This window comes from Perca fluviatilis, chromosome 16 (assembly GCF_010015445.1).
Source record: "Perca fluviatilis chromosome 16, GENO_Pfluv_1.0, whole genome shotgun sequence".
Taxonomy (NCBI): Eukaryota; Metazoa; Chordata; class Actinopteri; order Perciformes; family Percidae; genus Perca; species Perca fluviatilis.
In genome coordinates this window covers 21,330,589-21,346,625 of record NC_053127.1, presented here as the reverse complement: position 1 = coordinate 21,346,625, position 16,037 = coordinate 21,330,589, and the positions used below count along the sequence as shown (strand labels likewise).

At 39.9% G+C, this 16,037-nt stretch overlaps 1 protein-coding gene across 19 annotated transcripts in view; it reads left to right on the top strand.

Annotated features, from left to right (window-relative positions):
• The window catches only part of LOC120543925 (neurexin-2-like), a 126,566-nt gene that overhangs the window by 76,855 nt on the left and 33,674 nt on the right, over positions 1–16,037 (top strand). For 2 of the 19 annotated variants that reach the window (XM_039777341.1, XM_039777340.1), the window contains exon 1: positions 14,117–15,975. The exons of 16 other annotated variants lie outside the window; for them this stretch is intronic. In XM_039777341.1, the coding sequence (XP_039633275.1) occupies positions 15,633–15,975 (343 nt within the window). In that variant the 5' untranslated portion in view covers positions 14,117–15,632. Of the gene's footprint in view, positions 1–14,116; positions 15,976–16,037 lie in introns of those variants that run through there. One more of the 19 variants, XM_039777336.1, reaches the window with a different exon arrangement.

Sequence of the window (16,037 nt, the reverse complement as noted above, 5' to 3'; positions counted from 1 at the left end):
TGTACATATACTCAGCAAAAAAAGAAACATCCTGTCACTTTCAACTGCTTTTATATTCTAAGCAAACTTAACATATGCAAATATTTGCATGAACATTAAAAGATTTAACAACTAAGACATAAACTGAACAATTGTGATTAACAGAAATGGAATAATGTGTCCCTGGACAAGGGGGGGGGGGTCAAAATCAAAGTAGCCCTCAGTATCTGGTGTGGCCACCACCTGCATTAAGTACTGCAGTGCATCTCCTCCTCATGTACTGCACCAGACTGGCCAGTTCTTGCGGTTGTTGTTGCCATCCTGTCCATCCAGGTGTGATATTCGGATGTACCGATCCTATGCAGGTGTTGTTACATGTGGTCTGCCACTGCGAAGACGATCAGATGTGCTTCCTGTCTCCCTGTAGCGCTGTCTTAGGCGTCTCACAGTAGGGACATTGCAGTGTATTGCCCTGGCCACATCTGCTGTCCTCATGCCTCCTTGCACCATGCCTAAGGCACGTTCACGCAGATTAGCAGGGACCCTGGGCATCTTTCTTTTGGTGGTAGAAAGGTCTCTTTACTTTCCTAATTTTCTTTTAACTGTGACCTTAATTGCCTACCGCCTGCAAGCTGTTATTGTCTTTTCGACCGTTCAACAGGTGCATGTTCATTAATTGTTTATGGTTCATTGAACAAGCATGGAAAACATTGTTTAAACCCTTTACAATGAAGATCTCTAAAGTTATTTAGATTTTTACAAAAGTATCTTTAAAATACAGTGTCCTGAAAAAGGGCCGTTTTTTTTTTTGGCGAGTTTATATAGTGTATATATGTAAATATATCAATTACATAAACCTGTGCTTTTTCTACTAGGACAAGCCAAGATATCTGCTGTGAAAAAAATGTAATTGGCATAGCACAGTGTTACAATCAGGACAGAGGAAATACATGCCTTTTCAAAACCTGCATGAGATGCAATTAGAGTCTTTCACACCACCAAGTATTACTAATAGAGCGCTCACAAAGTCACTCAGTGTGAGCACCACTGTCTGATCTCTTCTATTCCCAGTGTTGTTTGTTGTTTAGATAGTAATGTTCTCCTCTATCGCTGCCCCACGGGTATTCCAAACAGAAAACTGTGACTGAATGGATTTCTGTTCAGCTGAAAATGTTTGAAGTGCTCATGTTTTCATTCACCTTCGTATATGACTGTTTCTCTTGGTTAATACAATAAAAAATATATTGCACGTTGCTTTAACACACTTTACTATTACCATACTTTTACGTGCTACACTGTGGGTTTCAATTATATTGCATTTTCTTTAACAAGTGGTAGCAAGGCACTAGAGTAAGCTATTACATCACGTGTGGTTAGTGACGTGTGAACATTTTGTAGATAGCAACAAAGGCAAGATTGGTGTATTTTTTTTACTTCCTGAAATTAAAGCTGTGTTGAGCAATTTTGACGCTCTGCTAATCTGCTAAAAGCAGGTATTACTCCGGATTTCCACTGAATGCAGAACGTCGGCTCCGCTGCGTGACGGCTGCGTGCTCCGCCGTCCGTCAATACCTACTAGGTCCGGATTTGTTGCGGCACGGCTGCGGCCATGACTGAGTCGCGAATTCACGTAGAATAGAACCACAAAACCAACAACAGTTGGCTTCCATCCAGAGGAGTAGAGGGGAAACAACTCTGTGCTGTGTTTTCAAGGAGTAGTGCAGGGAAATATGATCCGTCGTGAGCACGGTGTATTTAATTTTGTTTCTGTACTCGACTTCCTGTCCCGCACTATCAGCCGTGTGCTGAATTGCTGCAGAGCTCTCCGGCGTCCAGCAAAAATAGAAGCGCTGCGTATCTGCTCCGGACCACCGGAGCTGGGACGCAGTCGGAACGCAGCCGTTCTGCAGTCAATGGAAATACACACATTGACTTCAATGGAAACCTAATGACTCTGCCGCCGTTCCGCAGCCGGTGGAAATTGGGGGTTAGCTGCATGAAGCTGAGAACAGGGTTGCTGATTCACAATGGGATCCATAGTAACAGTAACCCTTTCACATTAACAGTCATTTGATTTAATTGTACTGTATATACAAAGAATTTTGCATGATGGAGCTTTACGTATGACAGAAGAAGTATTTCTCCATAGATTTAAATAATAAATACAATCATACAAGAACTATTGTATAGATTTCCTTGTATTATGGCGCAGACATTCATGGTCTTTGTGAACTTTGGCTTGCCCAATACTTTGGTTAATCCATCTAATAGTTCTTCTTTACAAGGAGATTTACTTTACAGCCTCACAGAGCTGCTAGCGTGGCTGTTGACGCTTAGTCTTGTTATTTTAAGGGTTAGGATTAAAGGTATATTTTTCACTGCAAACAGTGTAGGAACCCAGTGTTTTAATGCTCTCATTAGCCTCAAGAATTCACATCATCGGCAATCAGTAATTCATTCTCCACAAATAAACCTCAGCTCACTCTTTAAAGCCACTTGACATTACTCCCCTGACCTCTTACAACCTTTGGGTAAAGTGTCACGGATCAGGATAATTTAATGCCAGTTGATAGCTCATTAGAATGCAAACAGACACGGGCTTCGCTAAGCTATGCTTAACAGATTGGAAAATACAAGCCACACTGCCAGTTTCACTCAGATATGCGACAGGTTATTTCATGATTAGTTATGGTCTCTTATGACTCACCCTGCAAACACTGACTGCAGGAAACGGAGTTCAATCTTCTGCCAATGTCACACTGACTAACAGAGTTAGGAGACATATCCAAACCTTTATAAAACACACTACCCTCACTCACAAGGAATTCAAACAACACTTACATTGTCTGAGATTGGAAGTTACACGATACACTATAACATCACTCTGCAGCAATTTTTTAGTTCCACATCAGGCTTTAATTGGCTTTTGTCAGGTTCCTATTCTAGTATGTCAAGGCTAATACTTCTTAAATAGTGTTTATCTAAGATGTCTGTGTATGCCAGATACATTGTGAATTTAATGTATTATAAGTATTGCTGAGCTTACAGCACATAGTAATTACATTGACTACATCTTCTGCAGATCCATTTCAATACTGTATGTAAGAGTTTAAACCTGTCAGCAGGACTAACACTTTTTTCTTCTTTTTACCAAATACATGAAAACAACTACTTCTTAACTTTCTGTAAAGTGATATGATAAGCTGATTTTGTTAGAAGTCTTTCCATAGTTAGAGGTTGCAGTTTAGTATCAGTCGTCACTAATAGCACATACATTCTTTTAATTATTTTAGGAATACGAATTGTTCTAATGTGGGAAATAAAGGGAGATCTAACTTTGGTAGTTATTGTAAAACATAAGTGCATCAGTATCCTTGCATGGCTAAATCAAATACACTTGATTGTTCAGGTAAATCAATCCGCCCACTGGTCTAATTTTGCCTCATATTAGGTTTATTCAATAATACTAAAATACTTCACCTGGGAGAATTCACATATTGAGTGAGAGCACTTATTAAACTCATACTCATTTTGTGTCATATTCACACGTTGTATTAAATGCCTGCATTGTTAAAAGTAACCGACTCTTTTCTGTTGTTCTCAACAGCTCCTTCAAGCAGAAAAGACTCATTATGATCAACTGTACCAATGTGAATACTGTACCTGGTAGCGTGAAAATATCAAGAGAAAACGGCAATCATAATCAAATTACAATTTAAAACTATACAGACACTCACATCCTTTTCTGGATTTATATTTGTGAAATTGTAAGTATGAGCTAAATAATAAGAAACAATGTTAAGTTTGGAGGAGTGCAAAACGTGTGCAATTTCCAATTAAAAAAAAAATTCTCCTTTTAAAATAATTTAAAATAAATAAATATAAAAATAATACATGCAAGCCACAGCAAGTTCATAACAAGGTGCAGCAATTTAGGCTACTGGCCCCAGAAAAGATGTACCTCTGATTGGAAAGATGACACCGTTATAGTAAGTCTTGGTTCGCCTATACAGTTTTGCAGAGTATTTACTGTTTCTACATTGTTCATTAGTGTTTGCAGTATCTGTCTATCTATCCATCTATCTTTCTATCTCTCTGTGCATTCATCCACCTATATATCCATATATAATGGTATGGCTGGTTGAAAAGCTCAAATAATACACAACAAGTACTGCAAAGGGAAAGTGAGAACAAAAATACAGACAGATATATTCTCCCAGCTTTATCTCACTTTGTGTGTCAGAGGTAGACTGAGGGGAAAGCCTCTATTGCAGCATCATAAGTAAACAATAAAACTGAAAGATTCCCTCAAAAGAGCTACCAGAAAGGCTGTATATCAGTCTGAAATAGCCTTGGTGTGATGACCGATTTAAACAGCCATAGGCAGTTTCAGACTACATAATAACAAAGATAAGAGCTGGTCAGAAGAACAGAGTGTCATATCCACAGAGGATCCATTTGCATCAGAGAGAAGAGTTTCATTTTATAATAACAAGCAATTTGTTAAAGAGGGTATTTAGAAATAATATTCATATAAATACCATTTATTGAAAGAATGATTTTTCAAAATTGTTTTGTCACTAACCAAAGAAGTAACAACAATCATAATATGACTGCAGGTCAAAATAACCAAGAGCTAGATATAATTGTGGCATAAATGGTGTAAAAGTGGGGTCAGAGGCTCGCCAAGAGGCTCAGTGCTTCTGCACATTAGTGCTATGGGCGTGTAGAGATACACGATAAAGTCTAAATTGTCTCACATTGGCAGTTAGTGCCTCTGTTTATTCTTACATTTCCAGGATGATATTCCCCAAAGTGTCCCTAAGGTACTGTCCAGTTTTGGGGCTAACATTATGCAAGGCTTGATTACAAAGTGGACAGCTCCCACCCTGCTCTGACTGCCCCTCTGTGCCTCGCTCTGCATGGGAAGATGGTGGGATTCACTTGACACCCAGACCACGCAGCAGCTGAGCCTCAGATGAATGCTAGTCTATGCCGGTCCCGGGGGTTCCTAGTCCCTACTGCAGGGGCTGTGTGAGAGGAGAAAGGTTACATTCAGTTTACATCATAAAGGCTAGATGCACACACAGAGGCCTTCAGAATCGGGGTCTGCCATACTCTGGCTTCATTTCTGTTTTTCTTTCACTCTTAACACTCACAGACACAGTGACTCTCACTTATACATCATTCATTCGCAATTCTTCTCACAAAGTCAGAGCTTTTACTCTGTTTGGTGTGTGTGATGAAATTATAACCCATTGTAATGAAGAATTTAGGAAGAGAGAGTGGATGCAATGCGGTGATGCCATTGTGATTGTCTTGAGCCTGTGTCGACACTCTGGGTTGAGGATCCTCAACATCCCTTCATTTCAAACTCAACATAACATCAGCAACAACTGGTGGCATAATTGTAAATCCATGTTTCAATTTTATTACCATAATCATTGTTTATATTGGATTACATATGTCATATACTGTATAGGACTTTACCTCTAAAAATAATAACTCTGTCAGTTATTAAAACAGGTCTGTTATCAAGTTTTTAAAGCAACATGACAGAATTTACAGATCTTTAAAGCCAGATCATATCACCTTAGTTTACAGATGTATTGGAACTGCAAAATGATTTAAAACATACGCTAAACTGCATCACTAATGAGGATTAAGATAAATCTAACAGAAATATGACCAACACATAAGATACATACAGGTTAACAGACATTCAGCCAATTATAGATCATAATTTTAACTGATGTAGTGGTGATATAGTTACTTTTTAGTCCTTCTTCTCCAAGTCAGGCACCTAAGTCATTTATATAAAGAAAAATGTTGTTACAATTGCATACTATATTATGATGGTACATTTAGTACAATAAAGATTTGTTTTCCTGATGTGCCTGGTGCAAATGTCACCTTGGATTATTGCTGAACATTCTGACTCACAGGCGAAAAACAGCCTCACATGCAGTCGATACAATTGGACTGGGCTTGGCATAGCAGACAATACATAACTCTTGATATACTTCAACATAAGATAGATTTCTATACTTAAGGTCACAACTGTCATATTTTCTCTCCAGACACAGCAACTGGCTGCTACTGTCTTCAGCTGCTGAAGCTGTGTCTGTGGCCTGATAAAAGTCCATGCACTAATCCTTCACTTTCCCCAGCCCACTTCTGTAACCTATTAAAACTCACGATCCATATGAAATTGGCATTTAGCAGATTAGTTTATGGAAAGAGGACATAACAAGGCACTCAGACGGCTGAAGTGTTCTGCACAGCAGTAATAGTCAAAGCCATTGTAACTAACCCATGTAATTAGCAGACTTGTAGATAAATGAAGGGTTTTACATGTATGTCAAACTTTGTGGTGACACTAGAAGCCTACCTTGACTACTTTAAGTACACCTGATGAGGTCCATGTGATGCTGTAAATTGATTTAAAAAAATAAACAAATACTTATTTTTATGTTAATTTCAGCAAATCCAAGGCAAGTTTATATATATATATATATATAGCACTTTATTATAATTAAACTCAATGTGCTTTACAATGTGCTTGTGTAAAGACACACCCACCCAAAGACATTATGATGCAATTTGGCCTAATATTACCACATATTTATTGTTATGATTTATTACCATTATTATGATTTATTACTATGATTGCAACAAAAAGACCAAACAATATGCAGTTGATCTACCATCATGGGTCAATAGGAAGTAAGTGTAAGAAGTTTTGTCTGCAGTCTATACTGTCTGCAACATGCTGTGTGCAATATTCCCTCACCTAGGACTGCAACCACACTAACTGTATCTGCATGTACACAAGCTAGAGTTACTTTACAACAGAGCAATACTGTATGTGGGCTGGATCTATTTTTTCTTTGCATTTGATATATATGCTTTGCAAATGCACTGGTGATCTCTGTGTTCCTTTATCTCTCTCGCACACAAAAAACAAACTCTTCATTCCCTGCCTTTTATTTCTCTCTGTCTACCCCTTCTCTTTGTCACGTCCTCTCTATTCCTGGCTCACTCTCTGGTCATTGTACAACAAAAACTTTACATTTTCTTCTTTACACCCAATTCACCCTTGGGCAGTGATACGATGCTAATTTGCCTTAGTAGTTTACATGGACTATCCCAAAGCCATGTGGGCAAATACACAGTATAGATAACTACCTTAATTTGGTATTACCTTCAGCCAGATCAAATGTACAATAATATGTTAATTTATTTTGCATTTTCACTCATTGTGAAGTCCTTAGCTATTCAATAAATACACTTGATGCCCACATGACATGTATATACAGACTTATATCACTGCCCGACCTGATGACTTGATTGGAGAGAGTTTTCCATGGTTTAGGATCAGCACTATACTTCCTAACCCTAAATAAACAGGCAGTAATACAAACAGTAAATAAACTGCAAAACAAGTTAAACGTGCAGGACATAACTTTGCCAAGGCTGTGTAATCCTCTAAACCTATTATTAATACAAAAAATGTTTGCTAATTTTTACTGTGCATCTGAATCCAGATCTGCAGCAAAAGTTGCTACCTGGTTGCAATGGTATCGTGGGTGTTTGTCAGGGCATGGCTGGATGGTTGCTTACCAATCTTTAGCTCTAAAAATATATATTTTTTAAGGGTATTTCTAGATTGTTTCAGGTGGTTGCTATGGTATTATGCATGGTTGCTAGAGTGATTTTAGAGAGTACCGTTGGAGAGATTCATAGTTCACTATCCCTCTCTACTATCAGGTTTGGGATAACCCTTCATTTAGGCGAACCCTCCATGCAAATGGGTTGGGGTAAACAGAGTGTCGGTGTGGTGGCCGGAATAAGACTGAGGCAAAGACAGACTGACTTGAAAGTTTCATCACCATGGAGAGAGACACAGAGAAACTAGCAGGTTGTTTCAATAATGGTTTAACAAGCCGTTTACTTCCCCTCTGCACTTCTTCTTGGGTGAAGTTAAGTGATGTTAAGTGCAATAGAAATAAAATTTATTTTTTTGATTACTGAAGACACTGATTAACTTATCTGATGATCACACATTGCAATCAATGATTCTCAGTAAGTGCAATGTTCAGTTAGAACATCATAGTGAGTCATCACTAAATAGAATTTGTGATAACTCATTTTAAATCTTCCACTTCCCTCCGACGTATGGCATTAGGTAATATCAATTGCTGAGGGGAAGTAAAAAAGGACATGAATACAAATTAATATTGAATACTTCCTACTTCCTAACCCTCTACTTCCGGAGCCCTTGATTGAACCACATTCATTCTTATTCATTTTGATCTCAACTATACACCTGTAAAGTTTCATGAATGTTTCTTGCACGGTTGCGACGTTATCGTGGTGAAAGAAATCTGGCTGCAGACATATAAACGCCTGGCAAAGTACTCAAAACCACATCTGTGGTAGCTCCCGCTACAGTAGATGTTTCCAGGACCACATTTTCCCATGATGACACACACATACACACACACACACACACTCACACACACACACACACACAGACAGACTCACAAGGTAAAATCAATACCAGTGTCCCTGTTGCGGCTGGAGTTTATTATTTAGGGGATATTGAATGAGTGAAAGAATGAGCGAATAAATACATAGGCCAAGGTTTAACTGTTGGCCAGACCCATGGTGTTTAAATGTTTCTCCCTTGTTCTTCCTATGGCCAAGTGCAGTAATGACAGAAATAATGACCCAAGGCAACAATATTGACACAATCTTAACTCTCCAATTATTCCAGCAAAATACAAGGAATGTCATGTACAGATCTGCACCCAAACCTACTTGTTCCTTTGTCCATGGACTAACTTTCCACCTTTCAGTATTTTTTTGATATGCTGTTAACAAAACCAAAAGTAAAAGGACTAACATAACCTTGGCAGAATGAGTTATAAAAAGACTAGTTGTAATAGAGGATTTTTAGAATATAAAATATCTCTTCAGCCAGTCAGTAATAAGGTAATTTATTTAAAAGCTTTGGGACAAAGGTCAGTTTTCTGTTTACTTGGGGGGGTTACCGCTAAAAGGCCTTGCTTAGATTATAAGAAGTACAAAAAGGCCTCAAGAAGTCCACAATATGCTGGGTCATTGTTTGCAGTCCCTTAAGTTAATGCAAGACTCTTAACAATTTCAAAACATACTTGGAGCAAGTAAGGGACTGTTCGTTATTTATTTCAGGGGCCACCGGAGGAGTTTTGGGACCTTTAGCCAAAATAGACATGACCCTCCCCTCACCAGTAATAATTTTTCAATGACCCTCCAAAACGATTTGGAAAAAAGGCATGACCCTCCCCCAACAATTTATCAATACCTTCTGCACTGGTTTGCACTTGGTAAAGATATGCAGATTCCCATTGGGTTTTTACAGCAATGACATACATGACTAAACCTCTGCATTCTCATCTTACGCATCACACCGTTATGGTGTGGTGGCCATTTCAGTAGATTTACTCACTAACATTGTTGTGGAAACACAATAAGCATGGAAACTAAATGCACACTTCCTGCATTACTGCATTACTTCAAATACTAAGTTACTCTTCTACTAAACAAGTATTCACATGAAATAAAACAATAAAACATTGAGACCATTCAGCAAAGGACACTGGGGAACATTCAACACACAAACTGGTTTCTATGGACTCGTCACTAGGCTTCCTCCACTACGCCGTTTAAACAAAGTGGAATACACGTAAGTCCAAATCTACACAAAACCCGCAATCAATTAGTAAGCTGATATCAAATGTGGCATTTAGGAAATCTTTATTGCAACCTTGGCACGGTAAGATGTTCAGACTAGCAACATTCATTTTCGTTTTTTGTGTCCTGCTACTCACATCCTCAGCCAGGAAATATTTTTTTTTTACTAAAGCAGTATATGAAATCAGATGTATTACCTACCACCATTTAGTTGTTTTGTGTTATTTAAGATATTTATAAAATATCTGGTCATGCCAGACGTAATTATTCCACTCATTTTTTAAACAATGCAATTACCCGTTTCAGCCACCAGGGGGGCAGTGCTCCCCCTGCCCCACAGCAAACTCATGGGTCAGACCCATCTGGTAGCGAAGGAGGGCACATACAAACGTTGGCACTCCCGCCCCCCCCCTTCTGGACTAAAAAATGTTGGATGACCCTCCCCTCAACAAAGAATAAAAAGACATGACCCTCCCCTATTTTCCTCCAGTGGTCCATTCCATAAATACCGAACTGTCCCTAATGGGTCTCAAACAAAGAAGTAATTTAAGCAGATTATCTGGTCTAAAAACCTTGAACAAGATTTTGTGATGATCACACATTGAAGGTAATAAATGTATATATTAGTGGGTTTTACTTTAATTGAATCAGGCATGGCAAACCAAAACAATATATTATTCACAATAAGGCCCTGGCAAAAGATGGATTTCATCTAAAATTGACATCAAAATTACATCATCAGGCAATTTCTTGTGATTTAAGTAGCTACTTTAGTAAGATGAGAAGATAGCACAACTTTTCACTGTGATGGCTGACCTACTGATTTCTAAAATCTCTAGTCTGTGGATATCACACATAATCATTTATGAAGGGAATCATTAATTTATGAAGTATCATTGTGTAGTAACTTGCTAGGAAAAGAGATACTCAAAAGACATTACAAAGGAAAGAACTCTGTGTCCAATTTTCCACCATATAAAGTGAAGATTAAGGTTCTGGATAGAGATAGTATAAAAGGCACACAAAATAAAATCTCTATAGAAAATCCACAGTGTGCAAAACAAACTGAACACATTATTTTACAAGGCCTAAATGTATAATATAACAATGACTATGGAAAGGCTGGTTTGCAAATCTTGATAATTGTAGTCCAGCATGAAGTATCATCATTCTCGACGTTTTAAGGTTAAGTTTTGACACCTATGTCCATCAGAGTTGTCAACCATAGCAACAGTAAAATCCATCATGCATTTCTGCTGGCACTTTCTTTATTGTTAAAATAATGAGTTAGACAAGTAGATTGACGCAAGCCAATAACAAAGACAGGGCTTCCTCTTTGGCCAACTATCATGCTGATGCCTTTACAGGCTCAATCATAAAACTTTGGCTCCAGAGTGAAGAGGGGAAAACACCTCAGCCAAGTACAAATTGTATTGTCTTCTGTGGTGACGGCCCACTTCCCTCAAGTCCTGGCTCAGGTATTACTTTTGAATGCCATGGCTAGACCGGGAAATAGACAGTTCAAGCAGTTCCTCTCACACTCATGTCTTTTGCATCAGTCCAAAGCACAGAACATTTAGGAATTGTGGTTGGTCAAATTCAAGAGACTATTGCTCTTCTCTCTTGTTAGTGGGTCTCTCTCTCTCTCTCTCTCTCTCTCTCTCTCTCTCTCGCTTTCCAGGAGACATGCTGAGGCTAGTAAGCTCAACTAAACAAGCAAATGGAATCTATTTTTGCCGGCGCCATGTGCAGCCAACAATATGCAACCTACTGTCATATGCAGTGTCTTTTCAGTGGAGAGTGCACACAGTCTGCCAAGACACCGAAATTGCTATAAAAAAGTGGGAAATCATGTTTACTCAAGGTGTGAATCGGGAGGAGTCCAGAAGCTCGCCTTAAACCACTGAACTCTGAACCTTTTGTTTAGCCAGATGTACCTGACCTCTTTTAGAAATATGAAATCTCCATAAGTTTTCATATTGTTGTCAGGTCTGCACACAACATAATCAAACAAACTATGAAATAAGTAAGCAGTTCTGTATATGTTTCTGTTCTGCTAAATTATTTTCTGCTGATTCTGCCTCCTATACTGTTTATACATATATTTCTATCTGCCGGTGGAACCATTGTGCATTTCAGAGCCTTCATATTTTTCACTCTCTCTTCTTCCCTTGCATCGTCTAAGCCAGGCTTATTTTAGGTGTTGTCGTTTTTAGCCTAATGAAATCAACCAAACATCACAACTGCAGGCCATGCCTTTCAGAGGATGCTCGCATTATGAGTAATTAATCTGAAAGTGCTATGATTAATCCTGCTACTTTACCCCCTGGGGCGAGATGGGAAAAATCTTCTCTCACAAATCCTCCTGGGAACAAACAGTGCACATTTAGGTCTCTTAAGTCTTTCAAACGCTGCACATGTCTTCTCAGATCATGTCATTTGCAAGTTTGCAGGCCCCTTGACTTGTACTTTTTCTACATAGAAATTTAAACATGTTCTGCTCATTGTTTCTGTACTATATATTCCATACATGCAAAATAATTTGATTATGCAAATGCATAGAGATCTGCCAAAGTTCTCTATGAGTCGAGGAGGAAAGGTTTAAAATAGCCTGCAGGAAAAATATAAAAATGCAAATCAAAGGTTTATTGGACTGGATATCTGTAGAAGTCGCAAATATAAGACATTCTATTTTCAAAATCTAGAAGTCAATTGGAATTCAATCAAGAATAAAGCTCATCCTCAAATACATACCACCATACATCAAATGGGTATTTGATGTGTATCCTGTATGAGGTTTGTCTAAGAGCTGAGTGGGATGCCCAACTTATTAAATAACCAAGGACAAGACAAGGTTAAAAACACCCAGCCTCCCCCTTCTTGTTGTCCAGATAGCGTGGCTTTCATCATGTTGAGCAACCCTCAAGCACGTAAATTGATTAATGCAAGCCTTTCATTCTAGACAGCTCACACCAAGATATCATCGCTGCCTAGAAAGATGCTCACATGCTGGAGAGCCTGACACTGGCTATTAATCATTCCACTTCAACTTCTCATACCTAGTCCTCCTGGTTATGGGAATGAAATGCTGGTTTTATTTGCACATGATTGTGTGTAAGTTTGAAATAATTTCTAGTACAGCTGAGGGCAGCTGAAACTCGCTGAAGCTTTGACAGTAGAAATACAGTAAAACTGACTTTTCCACTATCAGAGGAATATTCTGAATGCTTGTCATTGCGTTCCACACCAAATGATTGTTACTGTAAATGTGTTGACATGCTATAGCCAGGAAATGCTCTGCTGTTTGACTAAGCTGGCATGCACTTCCCAAGCAATAAGATTTACTGAACAATATATAGAAGAGGAAACACATAAAGGATTTAAATCTCCCTCCAGTTGGACAGATGTGAAGAAAAAAATTCACAGCTTGTTAAAATGTATTTATGTTCATAATACCAGCAGATGAATGTCTACATGCTGCTCAGGCACTTGCCATTCTAGAGTGTTATGCACTCACCCCTCCTCTGTTCTTTTTGTTCAATCAGCCTCGCCCCCCCACCCCCCACCCCTGCTTGAGTAATGGCCTGCGTCGCCTTCTTGTCACTATGAGAGGTGGTGCTGCATGGCTTGCCTCTGTCCTCCTGTTTCCATACGTGTCCTTTCAACCGACTAGGCAATCCCAGCTGATATCTCTATCGACCGTGATTTAGCTGATATCGCTGCAGTCTCCCTTCCCCTCCCTTTACTTCTCCCCCCTGCAATCTATATCCCTCCCTGTTACTCCCATCTCCTCTACCTCCGATCCCTCCCTACTTTGTCTCTCCTTTTCCGATAATGTGTTTATCCTCACAAGTGTCAATATACTTCCAATTCAACTTGCCATCATATTTCCCAACCCCAAAAACACGAGCAGCTTAGAAATTGTCAGAATACCCCTGAACTCCAATCAGTCACAGCTAGGAATAAGTTCTGCATGGCTAAGCAGCATGAGGGCAGAGAGCTACTGAGCTCTCAAACAAAGGGGTGTCTTGTATACAGATATGAGGTGAACACATCAGGCAGAGAGCTAATTGATTAGTAGTGTTAAAAGTTATGGAATGCAATGCTGGGAAAAGGCTTTGGAGGCACTGCTTTGATTTTTTTTAAATGGATTACATACCATAGCCTAAAGCTTCCTCAGTCTAATGTAGTGAGCTGCATTATATCTTTTGACAGGTATTTGTGTTTCTTTTATCTATGCCTATTGTAGCTCTCAAGTCTTTATGTTAGGAGCACATCCATACCATACCCCTGTGTTCATTCTGTAACAGCTCTGACAGCTCACCTAAATCAGGCTCCTCCTCTGCAGTATGATTCCTACGTGTTACTGCCAGGACCTGCAAGCCTGTGCGCTGTGAATCTCTAGCATTTATTTATTCACACAGCCCATTTTCTTGCCTCACTATTTCCCTGTGTCTTTGCGTCGTGGCTGCCTGTTTTCTCTTTCGCTGTCTCTTCCTGTCTCTCCCTCCCTCCTGCTATCGCTCACAGACTCGCTTTCTCAGACGCACACACAAACACACACACACAGAGGCACATGCTGTGCCTCGCTGGATCAGAGCCTCTGACTACAGTATGCCTTCAGAAGAGCTCCTTTATCTCGCGTTCATTAGACCACAACTCCAAGCCAAGATTGTTATTGCGGGGGTCCAGACTGTCCTGGAATTTCACCCATCCGGGAGTCATTATGATACGGCGGTTCTTTTTAATTAGCATAATTTTTGCTGCAGCAGTCCAAGGCAACATCTCAGTGTCTGCCAGCCAAGCCATCTCATCTGGGGAGAATCACCTTCCCTCCTCCAGAGACAGACGCATGCAGCTGTCACGTTAACCGTTTCTCAGAGGCAGTACACCACAGATCTGGTCGAGGTAACCGGAGAGGAGAAAGGAAAAAAAGGAGCAGCAGTGAGGGGAATGCAGCAGTAGTCTTTACTGCATGAGACTGAGCAGGTGGACCGCAAGAGAAGGATCATACATGCATTTGAAATAGAAACACTCTTGTGTGGATTTCTACCACACCAGAGGTTACCATTTGCTGGATTTGCTCTGTCTGTGAGAGAGTGAATGAGGAGCTACTGAGAAATTATTTATTTATTTTCTGGAATTTCTCCTTTACTGCGCTGCTGCAGATACTGCTCCCTCTCTCCCCCTCCTCTCTCTCTCTCTCTCTCTCTCTCTCTCTCTCTCTCTCTCTCTCTCTCTAACTCTCTCTCCCCCTCCCTATCTCTGTTCTCTTCCTTTTCCCGGGCTAAAGGGGAACAAAAGCACTGGTTCCTGCATCACCTTTCATCGCTGCATCTTCACTCACGATTATTTTTTATCTCCTTGTCATTTTGCTTAATGAAATGATCCAGTTTCCCACGGAAGCGTGTTATGTCTTCTACTGCGGTGGAGGGGCACTATTCTTAGTGGGCAGGCTCAGCTGCCCTACAGCTCTACCTGTGGGTGATGGAGACTCTTATCAGAATTCTTGTCACATGAAGCTCTTTCCTGCTACTTTTCATGCCTAAATATCATGGTTGAGCAACATGCCCGTTTGAAATCACAGGCGGATTCATCTCCATTTTTTATTTGGATGTGTATCTTTTCTGCATTGTGGATACACTCTGCTCCCTTTCTGAAGAATGTGCATTTGATGGTTTTCAATGAGGTTTTAATGCTGGCTTTTCTATGCAGTAGACATCTTGTCATGACAAAATGTTAGTTGGTTGCTATTCAGTTTCTTCCACAAGAACAAGAACATTAATTGGATTGTGACTGCTTTCTCGACATCCTTTTTTTTGTTTTGTTCTTTTTCTCACAAATTCAAAGGATATTTTTCCACCATCAACCAAACTAAGGGATTATGAAAGAAATGGGCCCAGATTGTCACTGAGATGCCCTGTGGTCTTCAAGTTGAACTGTCAGAGACCAAAGCTTGGCCAAGTTGTGTGTCCTGGGCCCATGAGGATCTAATATACATGGGTAGACTCTTCGCAGCCACCCTTGTGCTTGGACAGCGGAGCAGCTGGTTATGCTGTAGCCTAGGCATGGGCCTAAGTTATTGTTCAAGACTAGCTTTCTGGTTCACCTTGCTTACTCTACTCCCCATCCAGACTGGAACAGCACGTGTGTCTTCTAGTCTCAGCACCACGCACCATGTCCACCATTTTCACAATAAGCATGGCACTGTTCCTATTGCCATCAACAGGATGCCTTTTCTTACCAGAGGGGGCCATGGTAAGACATTTCCCTCCAACATTCTCAGCTTGCTGTTTGCTGCCTCACTAATGCATCATTTT